Below are 16,254 nucleotides of genomic sequence, written 5' to 3'. Positions count from 1 at the left end.
TCTATTTACAGACACATGTGTTTATGTATGTGGGGGGCATGTACCTTTGTCTTGACATGTGATAGTTATAAAGGAGCGTCACTGTCAAACGAAGTGGAGACCATCATTTGCAGGTTTCCGTGGAAACATGTCTAGTCATGGTGAAATGTTACCTTACTTGGAAACAGGTGAGAGTTGGCAACAAGAAAGGCATCCAGCTGTAAGAAATCTGCATCAGTAAACTCACTCTGACCCATGCGCAAGCATGGAAAAGTGAAAGTCAAAATGATAATGGCGATGACAATGATGATACATGATGAAAGTCAAATTAGTATACGAATATGACCACTTCCTGGACATTGAAGTCATCATCATCATCATCATTATTTAATGCCCACTTTCCATGCTGGCATGGGCTGGACAGTTTGCCAGGTAGAAGACCACACCATGCTTCTGTGTCAGTTATGGCATGGTTCTTGCAGTTGGATGTCCTTCCTAGCGCCAACCATTACACAGAGAGAACTGAGTGCTTTTTATGTGGCATCAGTACAGGCGAGGTCAGTTTTGGCACGGATTTTGCAACTGGATGCCCTTCCAAATGCCAACCACCCTGCAGAGTGGACTGAGTGCTTTTTACAGGGCACCAGCACAGGCGAGGTCAGTTTTGGCATGGTTTTTGCAACTGGATGCCCTTCCAAATGCCAACCACCCAGCAGAGTGGACTGAGTGCTTTTTACAGGGCACCAGCACAGGCGAGGTCAGTTTTGGCATGGTTTTTGCAACTGGATGCCCTTCTAAATGCCAACCACTTCACAGTGGATGCTCTTTACATGGCACCAGCATTTGCAGGGTCACCGAATAACTTGCAAGACAAAGAATTTTTGAGAGCGGAGGGGACATTGGAGGAGGTGATCTTGTGTCAGATGATGAAAGGTTAGAGTGTGACCGAGTGACAGAATAAAGTTTAATTGTCACTGGCGATTCCTGAGATGGCTCTTTAGTGCAGTCAGTGATTTGCAACTCATTATGCAAATCAAACTTTTCGTCTTATCTGCTTGTTAAGTATTGCATTTGAGAATATCACCAGATGACACAAAAGTCTCCCACACAATACAAAACCCTGGAAATATTGCACATCTGCAATGGGAGTTGGATACAATATACAGGTGGGCTGAGGACAACAACATGCAGTTTAATGCAGGGAAGTTCCAGGCTCTGTGCTACCGGCACACAAAGGTGAACAACATGCAGACTGGATACACTGGCCCGGAAAGAATTGTAATTCCTGAGTCAAAATCAGTGCATGACTTGGGCATTGACATGAGCAATGATGCATCTTTCCAAGTGCATATTACTAATTTGGTGATAAAATGCAGACGGCTAGCTGGATGGATTCTCCGAACTTTCAGAACAAGAGAGGAGACACTGATGGTCCTTTGGAAGACATTCATCCTCAGCTACTTGGACTACTGCTCTCAACTATGGTCACCACACAATATAAAGTTAACAACAGAACTCAAAGCAATTCAACGAAGTTACACTAAGAAGATCGTCTCAATGCAACATATCAGCTACTGGGATAGACTGAAAGTATTAAAACTCTTCTCCCTGGAGCAAAGGCGGGAGAGATAAGCAGTGATATATATCTGGAAAATCCTGGAGGGTCTTGTCCCAAACTTTGGCATTCAAAGATATTCCAACCTCAGAACGGGGCACCACTGCATGGTGCCAAAGATCCCAACATCACCATCAAAATACAGGACCAGATACTGCAATGGCTTGGGTTTCAGAGGACCACAGCTCTTCAATATCCTTCCTAAATGCCTGAGCGACCTGCATGGTGTGGATGTGGGTTTCTTTAAAACTAAACTGGATCTCTTCTTGTCGGGGGTCCCAGATGAACCTACCTCTCGGCAGGAAACACAGATGCGGGCAGTGGCATCGAACTCCCTTGTTGATCAAGTGCCACGTATCAGAGGTGGTTTCACATACTAGTGTAGCTCATTCAATGGTGGTGCCCCAGCATGGCCGCAGCTTTCGGGCTGAAACATTTTTAAGGATTTAAGGATCATTTGTATGTATCAAACAGAATTTACTGAGGTAAATTTTCTCCAACCAGATACCCTTCCTGTTGCCAACCTTCACCTGTTTCCAAGAGAGGTATTACTTCCTCTTGGCTGAACGTGTTTCCACAGATGTTTTGAAATGAAAGCCACTGCTTGTACAACCGTAACACTTGTTTGCAACAATTGCTCGATGTCTCTAGACAAAGAGACATTGACACACAGACACATGATGGGCTTCATTCTATGAAATCCATTTACAAATTTTGGTTGGCCCAGGGCTATAGATGAAGACACTTGCTCAAGGTGCTATATGGGGTGACTGAACCCAGAACCAAGTGATTGGGAAGCAAGCTGCTTAATCACACGGCCACACCAGTACCTACGTATATAAATAATAAAATAAATGCGCCCTTTTAAAGCCTAGCCAGTCTCATGGGACCGGTTTCCCGGTTTCAATGGCGTATGTGTTTTCCAGCTGGACGGGATGCCTGTCCATCACAGCATTACTCATTTTTGCCAGCTGAGTGGACTGGAGCAACGTGGAATGAAGTGTTTTGCTTAAGAACACAACGCATCGCCCAGTCCAGGAATCGAAACCACAACCTTACGATCATGAGTTCAACACCCTAACCACTAAGCCACGTGCCTCCGTACCTACATATATACAGAACTAAAATTCAGAATTTTAATTTTAGAAACGGTTGATGCTTACCAATGGTGTATGCCTCTCATCTCCATTTTGACTAAGCAGTTTGGAAGAAGCTTTCGACAGTGGCATATTGCTTCTGTTCATAATTAGTTTGCCGGGGGATGTTACTTTGATATTTCTCCAAAGTATATTGTTTATTAAACCGTCTAAACAAAGACAAAAACAATCTTTTCTAATGTAGGCACAAGGCCAAGACAAAAATAACATCAAAACAAAGTTTAGTGTTCCACCCTTTTGATACCAACCCACCCGTGACTGCCTCTGTGGTCCTCTGATACACACTTACTGTTTTGAAGTGATCTAAATTAAAATCTTACATCCATCATCATCATCGTTTAACATCCGCTTTCCATGCTAGCATGGGTTGGCTGATTTGACTGAGGGCTGGCGAACCAGATGGCTGCACCAGGCTCCAATCTGATCTGGCAGAGTTTCTACAGCTGGATGCCCTTCCTAACGCCAACCACTCCTAGAGTGTAGTGGGTGCTTTTACATGCCACCAGCACGAGGGCCAGTCAGGTGGTACTGGCAACAGCCATGCTCAAATGGTGTTTTTTACGTGCCACCTGCACAGGAGCCAATGCTCCGAATACCAGCTTAATAATGACCAAGTTGTTTTGCTGAATTCTTTATTGTTATCAATGTTAATTGAAAGGAAAAAGCAGCAAGCTGGCAGAGTCATTAGCATGTTGGGCAAAATGCTTAGCAGGATTTCGTCTGATTTTACATTCAGAGTTCAAATTCTGCTGAGGTCAACTTTGCCTTTCATCCCTTCATGGTTGATTGAATAAATAGCAGTTGGGCACTAAACCCCCTCCTCTGAACTTGCTGGCTTTCTACCAAAACTTGAAGCCAATATTAATTAGAACAAAAAGGCGGTGAGCTGGTAGAATCGTTAGCACGCTGGATGAAATGCTTCGTGGTATTTCGTCCGTTGTTACGTTCTGAGTTGAAATTCCGCCGAGGTCGACTTTGTCTTTCAACCTTTGAGGGTCAATAAATTAAGTACCTGTTACACACTAGGGTTGATCGACTAGTCCCCTTCCCTCAAATTTCAGTTCTTGTGTCTATAATAGAAAGGATTAGCATGCTGGGCAAAATATTAACAGGCATTTCATTGTATCTTTGCAGTTTGAGTTCAAATTCTGTCACGGTTGACTTTGCTTTTCATCCTTTCAAGATTGCTTAAACAAACACCAATCAAGTATCATTTAATGTAACCAACTTACCCTCTTTCTTGAAATTGCTGGCCTTGTTCCAAAATTTGAAACCAATATTAACTGAAACAAAGGCAGGATATTTCAATAGAAATATGGAAACGTAAGGGTTGAATATAAAGTGCGCATGGCATCTTTTATCTTTTTTTTTTACCTCTTTTACTTGTTTCAATTGTTAGACTGTGGCTATGCTAGTCTGGTACTTATTCTATCAGTTTGTTTTTGCCAAACTGCTAAGTTATGCCAAGGTAAACATACCAATACCAGTTGTCAAGTGATGGGGGAGGAACAAATACAGACAAGAAGACACATACACAGAAAATAAATAAATAAATAAAATAATATAAAAAGATCAAAAGGTAAAAAAAAAAAAAAATAAAAGATAAAAAAAAAGGGGCAGTGGGCTGGCAGAAACATTAGCATGCCGGACGAAATGTTTAGAGGTATTTCGTTTGCTGCTATGTTCTCAGTTCAAAATTCCGCTGAGGTCAACTTTGCCTTTCATCCTTTCGGGGTCGATTAAATAAGTACCAGTTACGCACTGGGGTCAATATAATCGATTTAATCCCTTTGTCTGTCCTTGTTTGTCCCCTCTGTGTGTAGCCCCTTGTAGGCAGTAAAAAAATAAGAAGATACATACACACATATACAGGGTGGTCCAAAAGAAGGTTTACAGTTATCACATAGGCACTTTAAATTTCTGCCTTACAAACTGAAAAGGGAGCTTGACAAAATTAACTAAATTAGCATAGAATTAGCATAGTTTCATATTTTTTTCTATAATTAAGATCTAAATTGTTAATATATGAATGTGAAAGAGATAGTTGAATAACTGAAAACCTATTTTTGGGCCACCCTGTATACATATACATACATATATGTAAGTATATCATCATCATCACTTAACATCTATTTTCCATGTTAGCATGGACTGAATGGCTTGACAGGAACTGGTAAGGCTAGGGGCTGCACCAGGTTCCATGGCTGGTTGTGGCTTGGTTTCCATATGCGTGTGTGTGTGTGTAATACACACACACAGTAGGCTTCTTTCAGTTTCTATCTACGAAATCCACTCATAAGCTTTTGGTCAGCTTGAGGTTATAGTAGTTGACACTTGCCCAAGGTGCCATACAGCCATGCCTGGTTATATATTTAACAAGTTTGTTTTATAATGATGTAGCTCTGGTTCAATCCCACTCTGCGGCAACTTGGGCACGTGTCTTTGATTGACCTGGCATTTTGAGTGAAATTGGGTAAGCAGGCAGAAGCCCATCAGACTCTTCCTGTTCTTAAGTGACTGACTTAACCCTTTTGTTACCATATTTCTGTTGAAGAACACTGTCTCTGTTGCAGTTTATTATGAAAATAATGAAGAATTTGGTAAAAGAATTTAATCATTATTAAGCTGGTGTTTGGATCATGATAGATTTTAATCCAGATAACTTTAAACAAGAAGTTTGTATCAGGACCAAAGGCAGCTTAAGGTATGTTAGTATTAAAAAGATTAATTCCTTGCCTGGTTTATCAACATCCTTTGGCCCTTGGGTGACTTTAGCAAAGCCCACTCTGTCACTAATTTTTGGACCACATTCCCAATCCAAGAATCACTGCCTCCCTCACATCACCAATCAGAGGATCACAACATCCCTTCCTCCCACTTGTTTCAAACACCCTTCAACAGGCCATGGCTGCCCTTCCTTTTCTCACTTTGTCATAACAAAATTTATTAGAACAAAATGAAAACATAAAGTTTGTAAGAAAAATATTTCCTTCATACCAATGCCATGTAAAAGTGCCCAAGCCCATATCACATTAAAAGCACCCAGTACACTCTGTAAAAATGGTTGGCATTAGGAAGGGCATCCAGCTGGAGAAACCATGCCAAGACAAACAAATGAAACCTACTGCAGCTCTGCGACTCCTGTCAAACCTATGCCAGCATAGAGAACGGACATTAAATGATGACGACGATGACAATGAAACATTGTTATCATCATGTATTGTACATTTTTGGCAGCACATTGATGGCACTACAGCAAAAGTTTTCCCAATCAATTGCAAATTCTCCCATTCGATGAAGACAGCATTATTTTGTTTGAACTTTCTTATAGTGTTTTCTTGGCAGAGATATTTCGTGGTTTGCCATTTTCTTCCCCAACTGGATACCTGTTGCCCCACAAGGAGCTAATCAATCCTCAACAGGTATTTAGTCCAGCTGGGTGTCCCAGAAACCCTCCTCACAAGAGCAGCAAGCTATTCAAGTGGGGGCGCTGGTTTAGCCACTGACCACAGAACAAGTAGTTCTGGTTTACACAGTCCCAGTAGCAGGTCTCATCAGCTTGTGGTGAGATCCCTAACCTGACTCCATTTTACAAGCATAGATTCATTAAAATGTATAACCATGTCCAATACACTAATCAAGCTAATTAAGATGGCTATCAAAATTTTCATTAGCCTGGTAAGGCAGCAAGCTGGGAAAATGCTTACCAGCATTTCAAATGTTGCCAGGGTCAATTTTGCCTTTCATCCTTTTGGGGGTCAATAAAATAAGTACCAATTGAGCACTAGGGTTGATGCAATCAACTTAGCCCCTCCCTGAAGTTGCTGGCCTTGTGCCAAAATTTGAAACCAGCTATTTTTATTTCAAAAAAAAAAACACACACACAAAGAGATGAATGAAAATATTCATCTTTCCATGAATTTGTTATGGTTTCCTCATTTTCTGCTTATCTTTTTACTTTGGACAGCAGGCATGCCAGGGTTTGAAGGGTTTCACTCAACCAAACTGACCCCAATACTTATTTTTTAAGTCTACCAAATCCACTCACAAGGGGTTAGTCGACTCAGAGCTATACTAGAAGTGTCCCAAGGCGCTGCACAGTGGGACCGAACCTGAAACCATGTTGCAAAATGAACTTCTTAAACCTTTAGCATTTAAACTGGTCACAAATACAACCCAAAATATTCTATCCATTTTATATTCAAACTGGCCAGATATGGCCACCTACCCAGTAATGTCATTCAAATCATAAAAAATCACATCATCAAAATATGAAAGCTATGAGATAATGCATGACCCATTCAAACCAATATGAATGAATAAGCATTGTAATTGACAGAGTAATTTGAGTGCTAAAGGGTTAAACACACAGCCAGGCCTGTTCCTATATTTTTGTGTACTCAAATAGTTTTACTTACTTGATTTCAGAGTGTTTTTTTGACTTTGATCTTGTCCTCTTCCAATAACGTGAAGGCCAGGTGCCTGTTCAGTAGACCTATTGCATAATAAAATACGGTTCTTGCCTATCTGTCGGTTATTTAGTGCAAGAGTTTCTGGAAACGAAACAAGACAAAAGAAAAGAAAGAAACACTAATGAAAAATGAAGCGATGAGAGAGCTTCTGGCTGGGGACTCAACCTGCTAGAAATAATAGCCAAATATCCTTTCAAATCTCTACATACCATCATATAGGTGTGCAGGTATGAGTGTGCATACATGCATATATATACACACACACACATGCATGCATATATACATACACACACATACACACACACATATATCACCATGACCGACCAGACTATCAGATGTTGCTACACATCGCTGGTCACAATGCGCTTCGCACTGTTTTAGCCTTCAAATGATGCCACCCCGCTGGCTAAGCAAGCAGGCCAACAGAAGAAAGAGTGAGAGAAAGTCGTGGCGAAAGAGTACAGCAGGGATCGCCACCACCCCTTGCTGGAGCCTCATGAAGCTTTTAGCTGTTTTTGATCGGTAAACACTTACAACGCCCGGTCTGGGAATCGAAACCGCGAGTCTGCTGCCCTAACCACTGGACTATTGTGCCTCCACTACACACACACACACACACACACACACACACACACACATGCATAAATAAAGACATACTTAAAAAAGAGGAGTTTTAAAAAGAATTCTTGATACAGACACAATATTTGAAGAAAGATTTTCTTTAGTTTAAAACTATAAATCATATGAAAGAAATCTTTGTTCTCGAAGAGGAAGCACTCTGAATGTGCTTTTGAAGTGCATGTGTTATGGGATAATGTGTATAGCAAAAGTTGCCTCTTGTAGCAGTGTTGACTATTTCTGGTTTAGAATTCCTAAAGAGTATTGTCCTTTTGATTTACATAGTTTATCATTTCCTTCCTTTATTTTGAAAAAAGGGAATATTTTGACAATTGCAGCGTGGAAGGTGTTTGTAAGCATTTAAGAAACACACAAAAGCTGTTCGATTCACTTCAACATTTAAGTTTAATTTGTCAAAATATTTTCGTCGCTATAATCCGCGACCTGTTCACTGACAAAAATCCGTGCTGCATCTGAGAAAGTAACAGTTAGTTCATCATATATATGTACGTATGTATGTGTGTGTGTATGTATGTATACACGCATGTATGCCTGCATGCATGTATGTATGTATTTACGTACATACGCCTGTGTGTATGTATCTGTGTATGTATGTGTGTGTGTATATGCACGCACTTACACACTATAAACTTAAAGCTATAAACCTGTAGTGACGGATAGATGTAGACTGACCACTCATCACAATAATATCAAATTTCAACCTTCCCCCTCCCCCGCCGAAACTAGGAAGTGATTTACGACCCTCACCCCCAAAACAAAACTCTAAAACCTATTATCAGACATTTATCTCTATATCACAAAACTTTTGTTTTACTATTGCTTGTTTTTTTCTCATTTTTTTTTTATCCCTTACATCTAGTTACTTCAGGTTAAATATATATACGTATGTATGTGTGTATGTATGTATGTGTGTATGCACGTACGTACAAATGTGCGTATGTATGTATACGCGCACGTATGCATGTGCCTATGTATGTGTGTGCGTACATGTACGTGCGTATGTACGTGTGTATGCCCATACGTAGGTATGTATGTATGTTTGTACTCATGTGCTACGTATGTATGTGAGTATCTAGGAGAATGGGCAGACGCGTCTGTGTGTGTGTACATGTGTATGTGCATGTGAACGTATGTCCGTGTACTGGTATGTGTCCGTCCAAGTTGTGTACATGACTGTTACTTTGTTGAAGGTTGTATATATACACACATATGTTTGTATAGACACACACACATATATATATGTGTGGGTGGGTGTTTGTTCTTCTCATCATGTAAACGAGAGAGAGAGGGGTGGTTATAGAATGGTCCTCCTGAATGGGATCTGGATGTTACTCCATTCGGATTTTCGGTTGAGAGTAGGTTTGTATTCTTGTATACAAACAGCTTCTGTGACCTGTCTCAACATTGCATCGGTGGGATGTGTTGATAGGATGTTCAACTTAAGTTTCCCTAAGGATCCCTTGTGGCAGTCTACAGCATGTTGGTAGAAGATGGAGTTTGGCTTCCTTTCAATGTAGTTGTCCAGGTGTTTTTTGAACCTATCATTGATACTCCTAGAAGTCTCACCTATGTATGACTCTGGGTTAGTAGCGCAAGCTCCTTCTTGGCACTCAATTTGGTATACAGTGCCCTTGGTTTTGCAGTTTACATGTGGGTTTGTCGAACATACTGCACAATTACTTTGACAGGTGATTCTATCAAATGGATATGATCTGCATAATGCCAATTTGATAGTCCTACCTGTCTTTTCTACAACTTTGATTTTAAGGCCAGTAGTGCGCAGGATTTTCTTGAATGCCTTACTTAGCTCGTTCTTAGGTGTGGCGTCAACGAACATTACTCCGTGAAATTTCCTGTTATCATACCAAGTATCGTTTCTCATCCTTTTGTTGGTGTCCCTCTCTAACCTATTCCAGAACTTGTTGCGGTATAGGGGGCATATACCGTTTTCGTCGTCCCTTAGAATGCGTTCGAATCTAGCTTTCGCTCTTTTGTACACCCTGACTCTATCGTCTTGTGTGTATCCGGAGCGTTGCATTCGGAATATGTAGTGCTGGATGTGTTGTTGTTGTTCTTGTGGTTGGCATAGTGGTGATACATTCCTCATTACTCTAATTAAGTCTGCCACTAGGATGTTGAGTTTGGCAGTATTCGACACAGCTGAGTCACTACGGATGACTAGTGGATTAGCCATCGGTTTCTGATAGTGTGAGTGGAGTATACAGGGTTTAATGGTTCCATCAACCATAGCATCTTCTATCCATAGCTCAGTATCTAGGACGGGTAATCGTTTACTGGGGTGTTTAGAGGGGTAGTCTATGGTAACTTTTATACTGTTGTGGATAGAGTCAGCTATGTGTTGTATAGATGTCATCACCTGAATTTTTCATTTGCGCATATGCTTTGATGTTCACCACATGGAACATTTCTAAAAGATAAACTTTTGACTTATGACCCCTAACCTGTCATATTAAATTTTGATCCTGTTTGATCCTATAATTCTCATTGGGCTCTGGATATGTGATGCAGTAGATGAGATTTCTTTTGTTTTGCTATTCGCGTTGTGTTAATCTTTAATTCCTTCTTATTCTTAAATCTTTTGGTTTTTAGCCTGTTTTAATATATCATAATTTCTACAATAAAGCCTTCGTATTTTTTTTTTACCTGCATTATTTCTTCTGATGTGAATTTTGCTTTGAGGTGCAGCAATATCAAAGGAAGGCTAACTGGGAAGATAGTTTTTGTATGTGGCAGATGCTCAGGAGCAATAAACACTGAAAATGTGCAGAGAACTTCCGCTACATCCCAGGGAGAAAAACTAGAAGTAGTTGATAGCTTCCGTTACCTAGGTGACCAAGTCAGTAGCGGGGGAGGGTGCACTGAAAGTGTAGCTGCTAGAATAAGAATAGCCTGGTTAAGTTCAGAGAGCTCTTACCTCTGTTGGTGACAAAGGGCCTCTCGCACAGAGTAAAAGGTAGACTGTATGATGCATGTGTACGAACAGCCATGCTACATGGCAGTGAAACATGGGCTGTGACATGGGCTGGTTCGCCAGACCTCAGTCAAATCGTCCAACCCATGCTAGCATGGAAAGCGGACATTAAACGATGATGATGATGATGATGATTAAGAGTCTTTTAAAATCTGGTGGTTGTAGCTTTAGCTATTGATAATTTGGGATTTAAAAAATTATTTTCTGAGATTTAATGATTAGTGCAAGATTGGAAGGCATTATTTGGCTGGATATAACTTGTTATAGTTTCCAGGATTATAAATGACTACAAAATAAATATTTGTGTTTTTACTTTTGTCTTTGCTCTCATTATGAGAGAGACTAGGATTTCTTTTGCTTTTGTCATGGCCTCATTTACTAAGTTTATTGGGTATTTTTGTTTCTGAAGCAATATTTTTAGTTTACTCTTTCATTTCTCTCATGGAATAAGAGACTCCTTACCTGAGTGAAAATCAGGTAAAAGCTTGTGTCAGTTAGAACATCTCGCAATAAAACAAAGCCTCAGTAATATATTCATCTAACCCATATTAGCATGGAAAAACAGATTTCAGCCCAGATATCCTATCTGTTCTATGTTCAAACTGGCCATATTGGACCTTTCACATCTACCCTACAATGTCATTCTAAAAATAAACATTCACATCATCAAAATATTTTAAAGCTACAAGATAATGCATGATTAATTCAAAACAAAGTGAAAAAATAAGCATTACATTTGACAGAGTAATTTGAATGCTAGAGGGTTAAAAATGAATGAATGAATGCATGCATGTATGAACGATAGCTGTTTCATAGTTAACAGAATAAAAAGCTGTCAAAGAATAAAAGTGAAAATATTTTTATACTTCTGGGAAGCAGCGTGTTATCTTCAAATTCCTTTGTTAGATATTCGAAGTAATTTCTCTACAATTAACACAAAAAAAAGAAGAAATTAATAAAATAAATTATTGACAAAATTCCAAAAGTTATGGAACAGAGAATTAACTTGAAAAATAATTTATTAGGTCGCCTAATGTATTTATTTAAGAAATTTATTCTTTTTGTCAATCTTATACAAAATTCCATAAATAAAAAACACAAACATTGAATTACTTGAATTACTTCATTGTAATGTTTTAAAAAAATTATTTGACGCTTATTTCACCATACAGGGTAGGCCAAAAGTCATGCACCAAAACATCTGATATTTCATTTTTATTACATTGTGGTTGTTAGAATTGTCAGCGTGCTGGACAAAATGCTTAGCGGTATTTCGCTCATCGCTACGTTCTGAGTTCAAGTTCTGCTGAGGTCGACTTTACCTTCTCTGTACAATTGTTGATCTCTGATGCTAGAAATAACAGCCAGCACTCAACAGCTAACAGTCAGCTCCCAACTTCAGCAGTTATATACAGCTCCTAACAGTTAGCAAACCAACTCAAGCACAAGTGGTATACTCACATCATACAGCCACATGTTTACAACAAAGGTTTCTATCATATCCTTGCTTTATTATTAAGTAAAAATCTTTTAACCCTTTAGCGTCAAACCAATCAAATATTCTACCTATTTTATGTTCAAACGGGCCACAACCAGCTTCTCATGTCTATCCTACCATGTCATTCTAAAAATAAACAATTCACATCATCAAAATCTTGAAGCTACAAGATACTGCATGGTCAATTCAAAACAATGTGAATAAATCATCATCATCATCGTTTAACGTCCACTTTCCATGCTAGCATGAGTTGAATAATTTGACTGAGGACTGGTGAACCAGATGGCTGCACCAGGCTCCAATCTTGATCTGGCAGAGTTTCTACAGCTGGATGCCTTTCCAAACGCCAACCACTCTGAGTGTAGTAGGTGCATTTACGTGCCACTGGCAAGTGGGCCAGTCAGGTGGTACTGGCAATGGCCACGCTCAAATGGTGTTTTTTACGTGCCACCTGCACAGGAGCCAGTCCAGTGGCACTGGCAACGACCTTGCTTGAATGTCTTTTCACGTGCCAGTAAGGTGACACTGGTAATGATTATGCTCGAATGGTGCTTTTTATGTGCTACCAGCACAGAAGCCAGTTAGCTGCTCTGGCAATGATCATGCTCAGATGGTGCTCTTAGCACTCCACTAGCACGGATGCCAGTCATTGGATTTGATTTCGATTTCACTTGCCTCAACAAGTCTTCGCAAGCAATTTGGAAGAGTAATCCAAATGCGAAAGAGTTAAAGCCTTTTGCTTGCTCACCATTAATCCTATTTTTATTAATCAAATTATTATTAACCATTTGCATTATTTAAAATGTTTTGGGTCTCATATTTTTAAACCTCCAGCTATGCCACTTGCAGGCTGCATTTGTGTTTGAAAAAGGCCACAAACAACCTATGTGTTTGATGAGCCTGTTATAAATAAACCTTCACTCTTTTGATATACACCTGCCTAAAACTGCTCTAGATTCTGATGTAATTTTCCTTCTCCAAAGTAATTTAAACTAAAAACCTTTCATCAAAATTTCATAGCAATTTATGCTTCAAACAGTCTTATAATGACAATGCCATTTATTAAATTCTTTATTTTTCAGAATCAATTGCAACAAAGGAAATGTTTTTCAAGAGAAATATGTTAACAAAAGGGTTAATAAAGTTGATATCTTAATGAAAATAACATAAAGTAGTTTCCTTTTTGGTTAAAAAGACTGGTTTATTTCAGATATGACTTCTTTTTTTTTTTTCACAAAATGATGTTTTCTGGTAAGATGCAAAGGCTTACAGATCGACATATAAATATGCTGGTGGATCTTAGGCAACATGGTTATAGTAAGACAACAGAGTAATACCATTGGTTGGAGAGGATAGGAAGGTAAAGGAGGAGGAGGAGGAGGAATTACTGTACCAGAATAAATTAAGGTAATTCTTTTACTTGTTTCAGTCATTTGACTGTGGCCATGCTGGAGCACCGCCTTTAGTCGAGCAAATCAACCTCAGGACTTATTCTTTGTAAGCCTAGTACTTATTCTATTGGTCTCTTTTGCCGAACCGCTAAGTTACGGGGATGTAAACACACCAGCATCGGTTGTCGAGCAACGTTGGGAGGACAAACACAGACACACAAACGTATACACACACACACATATATATATATATAAATAAATAAATATATATATATATATATATAATATATATATATATATACACACACACATATATACGATGGGCTTCTTTCAGTTTCCATCTACCAAATCCACTCACAAGGCTTTGGTCAGCCCGAGGCTATAGTAGGAGACACTTGCCCAAGGTGCCATGCAGTGGGACTGAACCCAGAACCATGTGGTTCGTAAGCAAGCTACTTACCACACAGCCACTCCCATGCCTAAGTTAGGGGAAATTAATGCTTTGGCATTTAAACCAGCTCTACCTGGCCCAAATATTCAACCTGCTTTATGCTCAAATCAACCAGATCTGGCTTCACACATCCACCCAACAATGCCATTCTAAAAATATACAATCACATCATAAAAATTTTGTATCTAGGAGATAATGCATGGCTGATTCATAACAATCTGGAGAAATAAGCATTACATTTTGGCTATTCGATGACTGGCATCCGTACTAGCGGGGTGCAAAGAGCACCATATGAACGTGATCGTTGACAGAGCGGCTGACCGGCTTCCGTGCCAGTGACACATAAAAGGCACCATTTGAGTGTGATCGTTACCAGTGTTGCCTTACTGGCACTTGTGCCCGTGCTAGTAGGGTGCCAAGAGCACCATCCGAGCGTGATCGTCGCCAGATCAGCCAACTGGCCTCCGTGCCGGTGGCACGTAAAAGAGCACCATTTGAGCATGATCGTTACCAACATCGCCTTACTGGCACCTGTGCTGGTGGCATGTGTAAAAAGATTTGTGCGAGGTCGTTGCCCGTATCGCCTGACTGGACCCCGTGCCGGTGGCACGTAAAAAGCACCCACTACACTCTCGGAGTTGTTGGTGTTAGGGAGGGCATCCAGCTGTAGAAACTCTGCCAAATCAAGATTGGAGCCTGGTGCAGCCATCTGGTTCGCCAGCCCTCAGTCAAAATCGTCCAACCCATGCTAGCATAGAAAGCAGACATTAAATGATGATGATGATGATGATGATGAATCTGAATGCTAAAGGATAAAAAGCAATAAAGAAGCAGACAAGAAAAATGAAAAGTTCTTTAGAAAATTTTCTTCTTTTTTTCCTTCTTTTTCTTTGTTTTGAAGAAACCTAAGAAGGTTTTTGAAGTTTCTTCAATGGTATTTGAAGTTTGTGAAATTTATTAACATTTTAAAAAACTTTTTTGTTGAGCAATCTTTTCTCTTTTCTTTAAGCATTTTTTGAGATTAAAAAAAAAAAATTTTTTTTTTCAAAATTTTTCTAAACAACATCTTACCTTTTCTTGTCTTGTTCTTAATTGCTTTTAACTTCTTTTGACTTCCCTTAACCCTTTAGCATTTGGATTACTCTGTCAGATGTAATGCTTATTTAATCACACTGTTTTTAATTAATCATGCATTATCGCATAGCTTTGAGATTTTGATGTTGTGACTGCTTAATTTTAGAATGACATTGTAGCTCAGGTGCAAGAGGCTGGATGTGGCCAGTTTGAACACAAAGCAGTTTAAATACTAAATGATTCATTTATCCAATAACAGTATTTAATCCTCCCCTTTTATCCTTCCTAATCTCTCCTACATAACGGCATTCCTCTGTTGTCTTACATATCAATGGTGTTTTTATTGTTTTATAAACAAACTGTTTTAAAATAAAAGATATATTCCTGAGAATTCTACAGATTTACATCTAAATATTACTCACACTGTCCTCCAATGACAACTGTCTTGAAGTCTGAGACTTGCTTAAATTCAAATCACTTGTCTTGGAATATTTAACTAACTCACCCTGGAAAAAAATATAAATTATTGTTAACAAAACCTGCAAGGCCTTTGGAGAAAATATCAACATACAGAGTGTTTAACCATGTATTCATACATACATGTGACTCATCATTTAATGCTTGTTGCCCATGCTGTCATGCGTCGCAAGCTTTGAACAGAGCTGAGCTGGCAAGCTGGGGAGTGGCACCTGACTCCAGTCTGATTTGGCATGGTCTCGACTGTTGGATGCCCTTCCTTAACATCAACCACTTACAGAGTGTGCTGGTTGCTTTTATGTGGTGTTGCACGGGCACTTTCATGTGGTGTCACATGGTGCCACATGGGCGCTTTTTACGTGGAACAATACGGATGGTTTTACGTGACACCACACGAGCGCTTTTACATGAGACTGCCATGAGTGATTTATGCCACCGGAGGGACTGATCTTAACACTTCTGCTGCGGAGTACGGGTCTTCTTGAGTATAGCACGGCACCAGGCATCTT

General features: G+C 39.6%; 1 protein-coding gene across 1 annotated transcript in view; it reads right to left on the bottom strand.

Annotated features, from left to right (window-relative positions):
• LOC115220328 (cytosolic carboxypeptidase 2-like) overlaps nucleotides 1-16,254 on the bottom strand; it is a 115,455-nt gene that overhangs the window by 10,060 nt on the left and 89,141 nt on the right. Inside the window, 5 exon segments of the mRNA XM_029790428.2 lie at nucleotides 2,758-2,900; nucleotides 3,984-4,034; nucleotides 7,170-7,304; nucleotides 11,721-11,778; nucleotides 15,691-15,774. Coding sequence (XP_029646288.2) covers nucleotides 2,758-2,900; nucleotides 3,984-4,034; nucleotides 7,170-7,304; nucleotides 11,721-11,778; nucleotides 15,691-15,774 — 471 coding nt within the window.

This window comes from Octopus sinensis, linkage group LG16 (assembly GCF_006345805.1).
Source record: "Octopus sinensis linkage group LG16, ASM634580v1, whole genome shotgun sequence".
NCBI classification, from domain to species: domain Eukaryota; kingdom Metazoa; phylum Mollusca; class Cephalopoda; order Octopoda; family Octopodidae; genus Octopus; species Octopus sinensis.
This window is presented reverse-complemented; position numbering and strand designations above follow the sequence as displayed.